At 43.7% G+C, this 16,532-nt stretch overlaps 1 protein-coding gene across 4 annotated transcripts in view; it reads right to left on the reverse strand.

The window, feature by feature from the left end:
• The window catches only part of LOC119437654 (golgin subfamily A member 1-like), a 102,778-nt gene that overhangs the window by 46,115 nt on the left and 40,131 nt on the right, over positions 1-16,532 (reverse strand). For all 4 annotated transcript variants that reach the window (XM_049660755.1, XM_037704649.2, XM_049660756.1 and 1 more), the window contains exons 9-11: positions 13,200-13,295; positions 7,400-7,558; positions 3,537-3,689 (exon numbers count right to left, since the gene is read on the reverse strand). In XM_049660755.1, the coding sequence (XP_049516712.1) occupies positions 3,537-3,689; positions 7,400-7,558; positions 13,200-13,295 (408 nt within the window). The remainder of the gene's footprint in view (positions 1-3,536; positions 3,690-7,399; positions 7,559-13,199; positions 13,296-16,532) is intronic.

Raw genomic sequence — 16,532 nt, forward strand, 5'->3', positions numbered from 1 at the left:
AGTGTCACATCATCCTGTAGAGGCCTCCCTCTCTACATAACAAAATTTCCAGCCTTACTTTTAAATTTGAATGCAATGTACAACTAGAGATGTAAGGGCTGGGAAGAAGCCTGAAAATATTGGGGAAAATACAGTTCTTTTTCATTTTTTCAGCACAGAGAAAGTGGAAAAAGAGAAACATTAAAATTTCTACATTCAGTAAAACTTGCCATTCTCTGCTGTGCAGCATGTTTCTAAAAGTCATGAAGATGAGAACAAAAAAACGGCAGCAGAGTTGTTTTCAACTATCTTCATAATATCTTTCAATTTTGTTTTCATAACTCAGCGTAGCTTTCAAACATAGTAGAATATAGGATGCCCTAAGAGTCCAAGACTGGCATCTGGGACTATGCGAAGCACGTGAAACCATCAACCTGGTGGCAAGGTCTTTGCACCAATCGGTCGCTGACACTTATATAGCTTTAGGCTGCTGTAGATACCTTCAGCCATCTGCCAGTTGTGAACGAAATTTGTCTTTGTTTGGAAATGTTCATAACAAGCTTCACAACAGACTCACAAGTAAATGTGTTTGAAAACTCGTCTACATACAAACAAATTTGCATGTGGAAGCAGCCACAACCGATTCTAATGTGAGTGGTTCCAACGAGAGTGACTCGGACACTGAATGACCTTGATCTCAGTTATCAGATTAGCAATCTTTCATAGAATCGCACATATTTAAGGATAATTATTTTTTATTGCTGGAGTAATAAATATACGCTATTTTTAATGGAGTTTCAAATTTTCTCAAGTTTTCCTGAACAAAACAGGAAAGAAAACTGTTTTTCCCTCCCATTCAAAGTTTTACATCCTTATGCACAACTACAATTTAACCACCTTCTAACTTTCTGAGCATGCACAAGGAAATGATAAGAAGCTATCCGGAGGTCCAAGTTGCCCGTAACGACCTTTTACACATAATGACTATAAACCCTACTTATGCACTCAAATAAACTGATTCAAATTCTGAAAAGGAGACCATGTTGCTGCCCAACGTGCAATACATCTTCCCTACAAGAGGCTCTGTATTACTGGAAACATTTCACCCTACTACGTGATACTTGTAGTCCAATATGCAAACTTGCTAACTTGAGTGTAGGCTTTCAATAAGTAAGAGAGCACTTTTTACTAGAATGTTTAGCTTACTGTTACACTCTATTCTTTATTTACACTTTACCTGCACTGCCGCAAGGCATTGCGTAGGGATAACACCCCGCCTGGTAGCACTTGCACGTGTGCAGCGTGGCATCGCCTAGCAGGTGCTGTGACCTGGCTGGAGCAGTCACTGTAGTGATAGATAGCTGTATGCTAAACACTATTCCAATACCGCGCATTTTCTAATGTAGGTGTATGTACAGTCAAGCCTCACCATAACAGAGTCGCATCCGACACGAAAATACTTTCATTGTATCTGTGTTTATCATATCGAGGTTGAACTGCATAAATCTTGTACATAACCATAATTCAGATGTTGGTCTGAAAGGGTACATGTACACTTGCATTTGTTCTCTCTGGACTTCAACAGTGGAACAAGCTACTTTGCCCATTCGAGTAGCAAACAAAACTTTCGGCATAAACTTAAACAGGATGTGAGAAGGCTGCGCTTTTTGCAGTTACAAAGTGGCCATTCAAAAGCAAGCGAGTTAGTGAAGAAGAGATTAGCAGCAACAGTGCATGTTTCAAAACAAAAGGCAACGTTAGCACAAATGCGCGACATTTCCAGCAAGATATGCACACTACAATCTCGCACGTAATCTCATTGGTTACTTCAGCATGCTTTCCTGTTGAAAAACACAGGCACAGCCACGCGAAATGTTAGCTCTAGGTTACTGGCAAGGGTACATGGGAGGAACTGTCCCTTCTTTGCCTGGAATCCGCGAGCCTCCTAATGAATCTTGAAGATCCTGTCACGTCAAAAGGCAAGAGTGCCAAAACTAGACACAGCACAAATTATGTTGCTCCTGAACACAGAAACTTCTGTGTTACAAGAAAACTTCCTTCCGCAAAGGGAAAGGCAGAGCTTCATGTAGACAAAGCAGTCGAGTTGTTTGCCTACAACTCTAGCCACTCATTTCTTACACACACACATTTCTTACAAGGACACTGGAAAAGTATTTACACACTGTTTCACACACAATGAACAGCAATGTAAATGCCAGACCCCATGTTGCTCAAACAGCATTTGTCCTATGTGGGGTGGCATATGCGCTTGGTAAATTGCACCATGAAGTCGTAACTGACCCACAACAATGCTCGAGGGTAACACCGCTGACAGTGCGGCATTGTAAATACTCAAAGCATTCAGGGGACAACATCGAATGTTGTCTTTGAGACTTAAAGGACTCCCTTTTATAGCTTTGAAACACAGTTTACTACACAATTTTGGGAAATTGATCCCACCTCAACTTTAGCTGGTTACACGCACTAATAAGAAAACTGCTGGAGAACAATCCAGGCAAGTTCACTTTGCAGATTCCAACCAAATTACTTAACTGCAAGACTACTGATTTGCAAACAGCAATAACAGATGCTGCATGTTGAATCTCAGTTCAACGTTAGGCAATACAGAAGGTACTGAAAAACACCCCTTCTGCAATGCAATTAACACATGACTGAATGTGAAAACTTTGACAAAAGTGGATCTTTTTGTGATGACTGCCATCAGAGAATGCTTTGTCAGTCTCATTACGTGCTTTTGCATTAAGATGGAACCAAGTACTGATGCTTTACAGGAGTGTGCTACCAAAGCAAGAGCTCAGTATTGTCTATATATTTACAAGCCTTTAATTAGCACTCCAGCCTCTACCCTCGATAATTAAGGACAGCAGAACCTGTGCAGCTGTCACAGCACAGGGTTGAACCACGTAGGAGAAAGCCAGCAGCGAAGCTCTTTTCAGGTACAACTATTGACAGGACTTATAAGCGGAGCTGGTTTTGCATAAGGTGTGAATGACAGCCCAAGGGTCTAGTTCCGAAATTAGGTGGGTCAGCTGTTCTGCAAAGCTCAGGCTCCACAAAATGAAAAAGCTCAGTTTACAGACACCACTGACACCTTCATTTTCTAAAATGATGGGGATGCATTTGGGCCCTGGTTAAGCTGCCCAATAGCCCTGGGACAAACCTTTAAGTTCAGATTATTTATAGTTTAATTGTTTGCAGTCCTCAAAAGCTGCAAAAAATGGCCTTTGATTAGTTTTTGTTTAGGTATGAACCTAACTGGATGATTACCAAAGCTTCCTAATCACGAGTATGACTACATCAAGCTACTGAATATACACAGAACAAATTTATGTGTATGCCCCGTAATTACCCATAACTGAGTTTTATGGTAACCAGACCATCATTTTCCTGCTTGTGCATTTTGACACTTGGAGATGTTCAACTTCGAGACAGAAAACGTAGTGCCTGCCAACAAGAGCAAGTCATGTAGGGCATTACAGTTTTCGCGTACAGTCCACAAACAGAGTGCACAGCGACTGCATGTACGGTCCACTCACAATTCGTGCCTGAGCTTGGCTGGTTTCCCGGTCGCGGTCCCGCTGGGCCTGGGTCAGCTGTGCACGTAGGTCAGCTGCCTGCATCCGTAGCTCATCCAGCTGCGAGTCCTGGAGTGCACGCTGCCGCTGGAGCTCTTCTTCGTGGCTGCGCCGCTAGACATATTGAAAAGGCAAGACAGAAATAAAGGGCCCAGAAGTTGCACAGGGTTTCTGAAAAGACGCACCAGCTGGTGAGCACAAGAGAAGCCAATAATTCAGAAGACTCTCTCGCTCGGTCATATTTTGCAGGTACAAAAGCTTGCAGTGCGCAACAACGGGATAAAAAGAGGAACGCACATGTACATACAGCACTGATATTCAACTGAATATTACAGGATTGGCCTCTTACACAACAATGCATGCATATGCATGTGTACGTACCATAAGCATAAATTGAAATGCCAACAAGAATTAATTGATCCAAACGCCTGTTATGCATAATTACACGAAAGGGCGACATGTAATCACTCAGCAGCCAGTTTATAAGCATGGAGTACCTCCAAGTGTACGTTTTGAAATCTCAATGAGGCCACTATCACAAAGGCAGGTGAACCTGGAAATGGAACAATGCATTGGAGTAGTTTTAAAACTGTTCATGTTTGCATATATGCTGATGGTACGTGTGCGTCTATTTCTGTCCCACTGTTGTGTGCTGCAAGCTTTTGACCATGAACCAATTAGCTGAAAGTCCATTCTTATAAATTACATGAACGTTAGGAATCAACAGATAAATGCAGAAGAAGGCAAATAGACATAACTGTCACCAACTGTTCTCGTAAGCACTGAATATTGCGAGTATGCACCAAATAACAAACCAAGTGCATGCACCTGATCCACAAGACGGAAAATACAGAATACCTGGAAAAAATCAAGGGCACTTAGGTATCCATAGGTGGATGAATGCAAAAGCATTGCAACGTCTTTTCGATGACGTTTCGGCCTCGTTCGCATACTTGCATGGACGTCCAAAAGAGCCAGGCGCAGCTACTGCCTCAGAAATCGAAGTTGAAGGTTCGTCCATCAGAGCACACGACAGAACTCACCGAAATGACTGCCGTGACTGGCAGCGCCACGACGCACAGTGCTATATAAAGACTGGCCACACTGCTTCCCGCCAACTGCAGCTTATGCAACTGTAATATTCACTGGGAAACGCTTGCGGCAAAAGCTATGCGCGAAGGCGAGCTTCCGGGTTACTTATTTTCTTTCCCCTGCACGGCCATTGCTGCCGTGGATGTGCGGAGGTGAGCACCACCTGGTACTGATGCTTTACTGACTGTATGCGAAGGAAACCAGCCCCCACGCAGCACGCGCCTTTCGTTGATTGGCTGTGACAGCTGACATTTTGTGCTGTTTCCGGGGACGCGGCCGGATTTTCCACCTCATGAGCCATACAATGCTTTTGCATTCAAACACTGTTGGACAAGTGGGTTGCTCACAGCTTGTGCGTAATGACACAAAAAAAATCACAGTGGACAGGAGAGACAAGATAAAAACACACGTGCCTGTGATTATCTTATCTTGCCTGTGCATTATGTGTGTTTAGTGCCATTCCACGGAAGGGACAAAATATTTGGCATCCATTCAATAACACAACTTTCAACACAATTCCTTGTCTGAAGTCATGCCAAATTTATGATTATGGTGAAATAATGATTTTATTACGATAGCAATTATATGGACACTCCAAGCGCATTTCTGCCGTCGCCGTCAGGTTCCGTATAAAGTGCAAGGGCGATAAAATTGTTGCCGCTCACTGTATCCTGTATGTGCGAGTGAAAGCGCGCGTGAGCCAGCTATCTATCACGGCTCTATCTCGCACAGGCAAGAGAGCGAAGCATAAAGAAAGTGCGCAACGCCTTCCAGTCGCACAACGCTCCGGTAGGAGGGTAGGGCGGGGGCGCGTCTTACTCCACGCTGCCCGAGCGATCACACGCGCCCGCCGGGCTGCAAGGCTCTGGGCGGAGGGTAGGAAGGGGGCAGGCTGCGTACTACACCGCGCACTTCTGCGGGGGCGGCTGTATCTTGAAAGCCATCTGCGGCGGTTGCAGAGTAATTCCACCCTGCACTGTGTTTTCGCGGCTTAGTTCACGTTGATGCGAGTGGCAAAATGAAGGTAAATTCGCTCGCTGATGCTGCTGCGCTTACTCACTACAGTGTTTTGACAGTGAGTTTCCGCGGTCATTGAGTGAGATGCATTCATGTTTCCTTGTGCACGCTGTGGGGATGCACTACTCTCACGCGTCCCCTGATGATGTTTTCCCCGCATGGCTCACGTCTCTTGTAATCCGGCTTCCCTGCATAGCTAAGCGCCAGTGGCGGCCGGCGTAGATGTTATGAGAGATGGCGCGAGTGTTGCGCTGCTAATGCCACCTAATGGCAGGGATCATCATCATCATCAGCAGCAGCAGCAGCCTATATTTTATGTCCACTGCAGGACGAAGGCCTCTCCCTGCGATCTCCAATTACCCCTGTCTTGCGCTAGTGTATTTCAACTTGCGCCTGCAAATTTCCTAACTTCACCATCCCATCTGGTTTTCTGCCGACCTCGACTGCGCTTCCCTTCTCTTGGTATCCATTCTGTAAGCCTAATGGTCCACCGGTTATCCATCCTACGTATTACATGGCCTGCCCAGCTCCATTTCTTCCGCTTAATGTCAACTAGAATATCCGCTATCCCCGTTTGTTCTCTGATCCACACCGCTCTCTTCCTGTCTCTTAACGTTAGTCCTAAGATTTTTCGTTCCATCGCTCTTTGTGCGGTCCTTAACTTGCCTTAATGGCAGGGATACTTGGGCGCAAAAGGAAGAAGGCGCTTCCTCTTGGCTTGGGGGTCGGCGAGCAGTAGGCATGGACTGTTCGCGCGTGCGCCGGCTCGCTTCGCGGGACCGTCCCGAGAAGGCTTAGGAGCACAACACCAGAATGGACGAACACGGATCATTCGAACTCGCCACCGTTCTCGTGACTGTACATGTGAACGACTAGGTGATGGTGTCTAGCATGGGGCGAACATATTTGCTCGCTATCCGGTCGCGGTGAGTGGGACTTCCTCGATTTGTTGCGCGCCCATTGGCGTAGTAATTCGGCTAGCGTGTATTACTATATGAAAGGTGCAATAAATGCCCTTTTGATTGTTTGCACTACTGCGTTCTCGTTCCTTTGTCCCAAGAGCACGTGTGAGATCCCACAATGCGTGATACTATGCTTGTTAATTTAGCTAGTATGCCTATGTTTACAAGTTCATACATACCTTGTCTAACCCCTCCCCCCCACACAGTCTCTACACAGTTGCTGCATGTTTACTACTACTGCCCTTCCACAACCTTTTTTAAGATCAACTCCTTAGAAAGCGAAAGCAAAACAGAAAGAAGACGAGCGCAGGCACATCTTGGATAGTGGCTGTTTAAACTAAACCAAAAATAAGAAACGCTATTTGCTGCTGCACAATTCTGCCCTCGAAATGTTCCCCCTGTAGTTGTCTTGAGCACTACTAAGTGGAAAGATCATGTACAATGCACAGGAACCATTGTCCTGCAGTCTGCATTATGCAAATCTTGCATGTCCTCCTAACACGAAACTTCACATTTTCTCCCACAAAGGTGTGCAACGGTGGTTGTTTATGTGCTGAAATAAAAATTAGCTCAAGGAGGCTGTGCATCTGCACTTCTGCCATTTTCTGATCACTGAGCTTCAACAAGGCAGGTTGGTTTCGGAAAATAACAATTCCGAACTACCAGCTTTTTGACAGCATTCCGAGCGTTACCTAATTTAGCCCACCATAATTTCTGCGTTAGCGCACGGAGGCCCTTGGAGTGCAGCCTCACCATATTTGCCATCTCAGTGTCCCTGGCCAGCAGCTGCTCTTCAAGCTTGGCGCACTGCTGCTGCTGATCCTTGAGGCGCTGCTGGGCCTCTGCAAGCAGCTTCTCCATACGACTGCACTCCTGGGAGTCCTCAGCCATCTTCTGGTTCAGATTGAAGATCTGCACAAAGGGAAAGCTTTGGATTAAACCTACAAAGCAGTGGCTCCTGCTCTGGCAACCCAGCCTAAAGGAATACAGACACTACCTAAGCAACCACGGATATCCGTGGGACGTCCGCCACAAGTCTGAAGGTCCATCCTTCTAAATATCCATCAGGGACGTCCATAGGATGTACAAGAAATGTCGATATCCTGTTCGGATGTGCAGGGGACATTTGATCAGAATGTCCGGGGGGGGGGGGGGGGGGGGGGACATCCTGTTTTGAACATCCCCTGGGTATTCATAAATGGGCATGCCTAGTACATAAGTGAGGACATGGATCAATGTCCTAATATGAAAAGAATATAGTTGAAAATTCTAAGGGTTCGTAACTTATTTTACATTTTCATGTAAAATGAAATAGATTTTCATCTATTTGAGCCATTGGAGTATCTGTACGTGTTTTGTGCCGGCACAGGTGCCGACAAGCCCTAAAGTGAGGGGAAAGCCATACACGTGAAAGACTTCGGATGTCGGATCTTCGGATCTCGCGCAGGCAGCTAGCAGTCAATAGCTGGAAAAATTGCAAGTCCAGGATGGTGCAGCGGTGCATGTACACTGCACACATGCGTTAACAAGTGTTGTCGCCCTATCCGTGCAAATGTTTGTGTGCCTTGCGATGTTTGCCACTGTACAGAGGCAACATCCGAATTTAATGCAGATGATTGTAGCATGACACAAACCCTGACCTCGGGCTCAGCAGCAATATGCTGTAGCCACTCACTAGCGCAGCGGGTATTAAATATCCTAATAGCATTAAATTGAACGTATTTATGTTTGAAGAGGTCAAAATCATTCACTATTCTGCTGTCGCTAAGTACTGGCTATACTGTTATAAAAATTCATTTGTGGTGGACATTTCCACATCTACTTATGGATATGTGTAGTGGCTGTCTAGATATATCGTTCTTGTAGCCAACGCACTAAAAGTTCACAGTTCCAAGTGTCATGCACCTAATGTATTTCTTTCCAAGCTGCTGAGTAAAAAAAAAAAAAAATGCTCCTTGTCTGCATAATAATAAATTTTAATTATTGGCAAACAATACTTCAATTTCTCAAACTAGCAGAAGTGGCAGTGCTTTCTGTTTCTAAACTTCCATCCCAGTGAGTTTGCAGGTGCGTCACATGTTGTTTTTCATGTCTTCGAAAATGCGTGCTATTTCTGACATGTTGTACATAACTGTGTTTGAATGCTGTCTTACATTATTCGGTGTAGACTGTTGTTTATGCCTCTATTAATTAATCTTGTTTAATCAGCATAAAACGAGACAAATGACGGCAAAAAAGATGGGACCACCGGCGCCGACTACGGGGAGGCTCCGGGGCTCGAGCCCCCTCCGGAATTTTCCCGGGGCGGCTGAGCCCCTTCCGGAGATCTGTAGCCTACCCCCCCCCCCCCTCCCCTAAAGTGCCATTACCGGAGTTCTGTTACCCACATAATTTGAGGATTCTCTTGCGTTGCCTCCACATTTTCACTTTTGTTATGGCTAAAAGCTTACGGCACCGTTGTTGGCGCGGACGTGCACGGCTTTTAATTTATACTTTCGCTTCATTTCGGCAAATCCTGACAATAGGAGGACAAGCGCATTAGAAGCACCAGCGGCGGCTACCTCATCCGTGTTTCCTCACTCTAATTTTTTTTTTATTTTCGCTAAGAACACCACGCACAGACACAATATATTTATATATACAAAGGACAATGTTTAATATATCTTTAAAGAGAAGGAGGTAGCCAACTAAATGGATAGCCCATACCTAGAGAATGAATATGTTGATGTATGTTCACCTCAATTCGAATTACTTTGCGTGCTTTTTTGGCCCTGAAAAGAACCTGCAGACTTCAGTGACCCCTTCAACAGAGTCTTCTATCAACGGTGTGTGAAAAGCACGTGAATGATATGTGTCTGAATATTGATTTTCTTTCCAGTAGGCAATGCGAACGACTGGCGACCAAATAAAAGAAAGAAAAGCTATTCTAATTATTTACAGCAGTTACGCATTAGGGATGAAAACATCGCATCTTGCACGCAGAGGCCATAAATACGGGGTATTTCAGCAAACACTTTCAAAATTTTTTTAAAGGTTGCCTGTGGCATATAGCACAATTCTAGTTCATGAGCTGGTCTACTCGAAGAGGGGGACATTACTTGCACAAAAAATTGAAATGCATAATCGACTAATTAAAAAATCACCAACTACAGGTTTTTAACATAGTCACTTATGGCCCGTGTTGCAATTTACAAATTCTAGCCGTGGATATCGCAAGGGGGGTGCACTAGGAACTAAGTCTCAGGATGGCACCAGTTTCGAGATATTAATTCTCGAACATTGCGGAGAAATGCACCGGCGTTCCAGTTACTTTTCCGCTTACCCGCCGTGGTTGATTAGTGGCTATGGTGTTGGACTGCTAAGCATGAGGTCGCGGGATCAAATCACGGCCACGGCGATATGCATTTAGTTGGGGCGAAATGCTAGAACACCCGTATACTTAGATTTAGGTGCACGTTAAAGAACCCGAGGTGCTCTAAATTATTCCAGAGTCCTCCACTACGGCGTGCCTCATAATCAGATCGTGGTTTTGGCACGTAAAATCCCATAATTTGTTCCTTTCATACTTTTGTGCTTTGATGCATAGAACGACGTTTTGTTGAGAAAGTGACTGGCACGCTAATGTATTTCTCCACAAAATTAGAGAATTAATATCTCGACACTGGTGTCAGCCTGAGATTTAGTTCAAAGTGGATTCGCACTCCACGGCTAGAATTTGTAAATTGCAACAAGGGCCATAAGGTAATTAGCTAAAACTCAATTGGTTAATTTTGTTCATTAGTCGATTATGTATTTCAATTTTTTGTGCAAGTAATGTCTGCCTCTTTGAGTAGACGAGCTCATGAACTAGAATTGTACTATCTGCCACAGGCCACCTTTAAAAATTTTGGAAACTGTTCGCTGAAACACCTTGCATATAGAATTCACTGAGTAACCGAAATGATGCCAAGCCAGATTCACTCAAAATCAGAATAAATAGAAGTCTAGAAGTCGTGCGCAGCAGCACTTATATTCGGACTCAAAGTACTAAAAAAATAAAAAAGAGTGCAGTTTGGCCGGGAAGGCGAGGTAGTATTAGTGATAGCAAAGTAGAAGACAATTACAAGAAGGAAGATTCATGCCGTGTAAATCCGTGTAAGGATCGCACCCGTGTAAGGGCCGCGCCCCCATCTTGACAGCCAATATTTAAAAAAAAAAGACATCCAACCGAGAAGCAATCACATTCCATGCGCTGATTCCGATCGGGCTCAACAGCGAATTGTCGCGCGCAGCGTACTTTCGCGCGTCGCTACTGGATGTCGAGAGGAGGCGATCGCGGAGGTTTACGGCGGATTTCATACTCGTAGTTGGAAAAATGAGGTCAAATGGCCCGGTCCCATGAAAGGCTCGTCAAAATCGTGACAGAAAAGTGTGGCCCTTACACGAGTCTATACGTTAGATATAGTGGCCATATAAATTGTAGTAAACATTCACCTAAAATTAAAATAGTAAGCATAGTGGACATAATAAGCACGGACCATGTAAACCTGTAAATACCTCACTGGATGACCTCAAGCACTCACTTTCACAACGCAAGCATTGTGAAGAACGCCGGCAGCGGAGGCGAACGGTTCATACAGCCACACGATTCACCGCAACTCTGAAAATTAGATTCATCATCATTATCTACCTATTTTTATGTTCACTACTGACGGCCTCTGTGAGTGATCTGCGATGACCTCTGTTTCTTAACTCTGCAACACTAGGGGCGCAGAAATTCAGCCCGGCAAGGAAGACAGCGCGCATGAAGTTAGCAGCCATCCCTGGTCACCCTTTATCATTGTACCCACCAATGATTACCAACAATTAGATACGGCACGCGGGCCCTGTAAGCGTCAGCCGCGCACAGTCATTCATAGCTACGTGAATGACTAGGGCTAGAGGAGAAGATGCGGGCTCTCCTTCCCATTCGCGTTTGATTACGTGACCTACAACTAACCGAATATTGAGCGCGTGGAAAATAATGCCCCTCAAGCCGCCATCCTTTTTGGCTCACTGTTACGTGCTTTTTTTCCGCACCCACAGGGTATGTGTCGCTCATGTATATGGCTTTTGGATTTAATACGGAACATCACGGCGACGACAACCGCGACAATTTGCCTGAAGTGTCGATATAATTACTTTCGCCAGAGCTAGAAATAGAAAATTGTTAGCAGAGGGTATATATATATATATATATATATATATATATATATATATATATATATGGGTAGGTTTCGGAAAGCTGGTCCGGCCCCAGCCCCCTTCGGAAAAATGAAAACTTTCCGCCTATGGATGGGACGAAGGCTAAGATTGTCTTCGTCCCATCTTTTTTGCCGTCCTTTGACTGGCCCGTTCTCATACCTTACTGTATTAGGTACTGTAATGCTTACACTTCCACTACGCATTGTGCTGTGTTTTTGTGGTTTCCACCACACGTTTATTCTTGCTGCTGAGTTTTTTTTCCTTTATTCTAAAGCATGTGCCTATAATGAATCCTCATAAGGTTTGATAATACGAAAAAGTTAAATGAGTTTGATAATCACATAGACCTCATTTATTTGCATTGTCTTCCCCCCATTTGTTAGACTATTTAACATGCTGAAAGGAGTTTCAATTTCAGCTTTTTATGTCTTTGCATTGTTCTAACTTCAGTCATGATATCTAGATCTGCAAATTTTCTTTTTATCAGCATGTCTATTTGTTTCTATGAACAGTATTCATGTGTGCTTCGTGTACTTTAACTCGTGTAACTCGTGTACTTTTAATTTCATGTACTTTTAACATAAGGTGGCAGTAAAAGATTTGTATTTTGAAGCTGGTGTGGGCGCATTTTTTTTTTTTTTTTGCAGCAGAGCGGCAACAGTGGAATGCATTGAAGCACCTGACCAGTTGTTATATAACATTGGTTGGGTGCTCGAATGCATTCCACTATCGCTGTTGCAAAGTGTGTGCACACACACACACACATATACCATTTGAAATACATCTGCCACAGGATCCCATTTTGCATGTCCGATGGATGTACAAATTTGTTGGGTTTTTTTGCGGAAAACTTCTCGCAACATTCATAAAATAGTAAAATGAGCTCAATTTCGTAAACTTTACAGAGAATTCTGAAGAGCTAGCAGGTATGCAGTTAATACAAAATTTGACTGCTCGCGTACATGTGTTGGGACCATACTATCACTGCCTGAATGGTGGCTGTCCTCAAAGCCATTGTCAAGCGAGGCTGATACTGCAAGCCAGAATGGCAGCCGTTATGGACATAGCAAACCCTTTCGCAGGTCAGAAAGCGCAGCAATGAAGGAGGACACGACAAAGCGCAGACTGATCACGCTCCCCACTCCCCCCTTTAAGTTTCTCTTCGAAACATTCTCCTCTCTGGATGCACTTACATTTTCTTTCCATGCCCCATCTACATTTTTGGCCAGGACTATTTGGTTATTGATTGCATTTACGTGGCCCTTGAGAGCAAGGCAGCTACTGGAAAGGCATTACCACTCAGACAGCCCAGGAAAACACTAAACTGTACCTGAGCTTCGAGATTGTTGATTTTGTCACTCCAGGATGTCTTGACCTCCGACAGGTGTTGTCGTGACTCGTCCAGCTTCTTTTCTAGTTCCTTGCGCTGCACCACAAACATCACAGATTGGAATGATGGAATCTGCACTCAAGAAAGCTGATGAAAGAAGTGCACTGTCTGGGGAATAGTATGGTCATCTTTTCTAACAAATGACAGAGGAAATGTGATATACCAACGAGGCAAAGCACTTTTCTCCAAGGTTCTACTACTTTAGGAAAAAAAAAAAAAAAAATGAAAGGACGATTGACAAATTTATGGGGCTTAAGTACCAACTGCATTGAAATTTTGCATCGCATAAAAAGCCTGGTTTCAGACAATGCAGATTTTGAGCAACTTCCATGCAAAATTCTACACTTGAAATAAAAGTCCATGCAACGCAACAAGCTCACAAAACTACACATCTCTGATATCAAACCTAAAGAAAGAAATGCTGCAATTACTGCTCACCGGAAACGACACAGAACTCATTAACATTGAGAACGGTGCCTGGGCATAGAGACTGGGTGGCACCCGCAGCGCACTGAAAATCTTGAGGCCATGTTCTGGGGTCTGTGTCACATCCATTAACCTCCAGGTGCCCCAGTCGTCTGCTAAAGGGCTATTTAAGAAGTGTTAATTAAAATATTGGACAATTACCATTCAGCTCTGTTGAGACCTAGGCAAATTTAAATTTTACTGCAGTGTGCCTTTAAACCTTTGCTGAACAGTGGGATATACATCATCCCACTTTTCACTGAAGCTTATTTCACAGTGGTGAAATACAACTGCAATTGAAGCTTCCTGTGTGGCTATGCTTCTGAACCTCTTTGAAACAATTTTTTTTTTCCATATCAATCAACATGGTGGAACAATTCTGCTGATTGTTTACTTCTTCATTTTCCATCATGTTTAGTTATTTCTTTCGTCTTTCATTAGGCCACCACCGTGACAAATGGAGGCTCTTTTTACTGATATTTCTTGCACTAGAATAAAGACGCAGTAGAAGCCCAAGCTACTTTTTCTCGTGTATTTGCGCATTGAAAATACCCAGAAACATGCTTTTATGATTTTGGTGAGGGTAGGCAACTCAATTTGTCATGCCCACACCTACAAAAATAGCATTTCGATGGGGTTGAACGGCGAAAACACCTGTGTACTTAGATTTAGGTGCACATTAACCCTTTCAGAGGCCAATTAGTTGTGTTGATTGAAAACTTACTTTCACCGCATTTCTTACATCTTCAGAATCATAAAAAGCTTACAGCTGCAGAATAGATTAAGAGCTTTCAGTTCTTTAGCGAGTTTTGTCAACTTTAGATAATGTGGAATTCATGCGAAAACTTACTGCAGGAACATGAGACATGCAAACATCAACTATTTCATATCTCCCAGGCTTGAAAAGCACCTATCCAGCCACTCGAAAATTATGACTGCGCAAAATTATGAATGCGTAACGCATTGTGAAAAAACATTGAAAGAAGTGAACCCGCTACATACAATGACATACTCGCACCAAGCAAAATACCCAACCATCTACCTTCACACTCGTTTTACTAAAACAGTTTGCCTGTGTAATTCAAACTTGCAGCACTATTTCAATCAGAAGCGTCTCAAGATGTACGGAACCCATTTCAAATATCCTTACCTTAATCAATGCTTTTGCTGTTGATGCACTCTCTTGGTGTACACAATTGTATAAATAGCGTTTGAAAGGGTTAAAGAAACCCAGGTGGTCAAAATTATTCCGGAGTCCCCCACAACGGCATGCCTCATAATCAGATTGTGGTTTTAGCACATAAAACCCCACAATTTGATTTTTTTATTAGCCTCACCAACACATCACAATGTTGCATATGGAAAATGCATAGCCTTGGAGGCTTTCCAAGAAGCATCTGTTTTCTGAGAACCTTTGTGACACTGATCAGCCTTGATTGGCGATGCTGGTATAAAACATGCTCAATAAGTACAATGAAAACATGCAAAACATGCCAGGCTACTTTTGATCATTCTAGAGGCAGCCACGGGGAGGTCATGATGCCATGTAATGCTCTTCTTGATAAAAATGACCTATGTGGACAGTGGGACGTACAGGTTCCACTTTTTTTTCCCTATACAGAATGCTTGTCAGATTTTATATTTCACTTTTCATGAACAATACCTGATCAAGAACACACTTGTAATGATTCAGACACAAAGCGATTCATTCTCTGCTCGTGTCTGTCACAGGGTTGACATCCCAAAGAAAAACGGGGGCTATAGGTAACACTGTAGAGATGTAGGAGGGGGGGGGACTTAATTTGGCCACCTGTGGTTCCTTGGAGTGCGCCCAATGCATGAGTGTTCTTGCATTTTGCCCCCGTTTTAATAATAAGCAGCCACAGCAGCTGGGAACTGAACTCGCGATCCTGTGCTCAGCAACAAAATCACCATAGCCACTGAGCCACCACAGCAAACTGAATAAAGAAAAAACTATTATTACACTGAGAAGACTACATTACGACAGAATCTATTTCATCTTTTCCATCCTGCCCATAGCCTCTCACTGGCTGTCTCACTGGGAAAAAAAAAAAGAGCAGTGTAAGGTTCATTTGCCCCAGCTGTTTCTTTTTATTCTTTTAGATACCAAAAGAGACTTGCAAAGGTATGGAAGTCCACGTACTACACTTTCATGCGAGGGAAAAATTAAAAAATATAAAAAAAACTACCTTACTTTCCAGCGTTCATCACAACTTTATAAAACATCCTCTTTACAGATTTCCAAGGAATAAAAGAAAAGGTACGTATGTTACACGTTCGTATAAAAGACACCAATGTTTATTCCGCAGGCATGTTAAAACATGGCCATGCATGCAATCAAGGCCATGCAGGTTTCTACTACAAAATGCCAACATCAAGAGTGCTTGCAAGTATGTCCAGCATTAGAGGACAAAGAGACAGCAAGGAGTGAGACAAGATGGAGAGCTGGGCTGTCTCACTCCTCGCTTTGTCTTCCTGCGCTGTACGTACTTGCAATGTTGCATGGGTGACCCCCCCCCCCTCCCCATTTCTTTGTTTATTGTACCCTCAGGGCTTTACAGCATTTTAGAGGGGAGGGGCACAGAAAGAACACTTGCAAGTTTCGTAAGGAGCACTTTACGGACTAGCACATCATGCATGTGCTAGGAGAGCTCCACGTGTGCAGATGAGACCCAGCCAATGTACAACATGGCAGCATTTTGGCAAGCTGTATTTTTCCCCTAAGAACGATCATTATACAGTGGAACCTCGTTGATATGATTCTGCGTAATACATTTTTCGAGGCGA

This window comes from Dermacentor silvarum, chromosome 1, assembly GCF_013339745.2.
Source record: "Dermacentor silvarum isolate Dsil-2018 chromosome 1, BIME_Dsil_1.4, whole genome shotgun sequence".
Taxonomy (NCBI): domain Eukaryota; kingdom Metazoa; phylum Arthropoda; class Arachnida; order Ixodida; family Ixodidae; genus Dermacentor; species Dermacentor silvarum.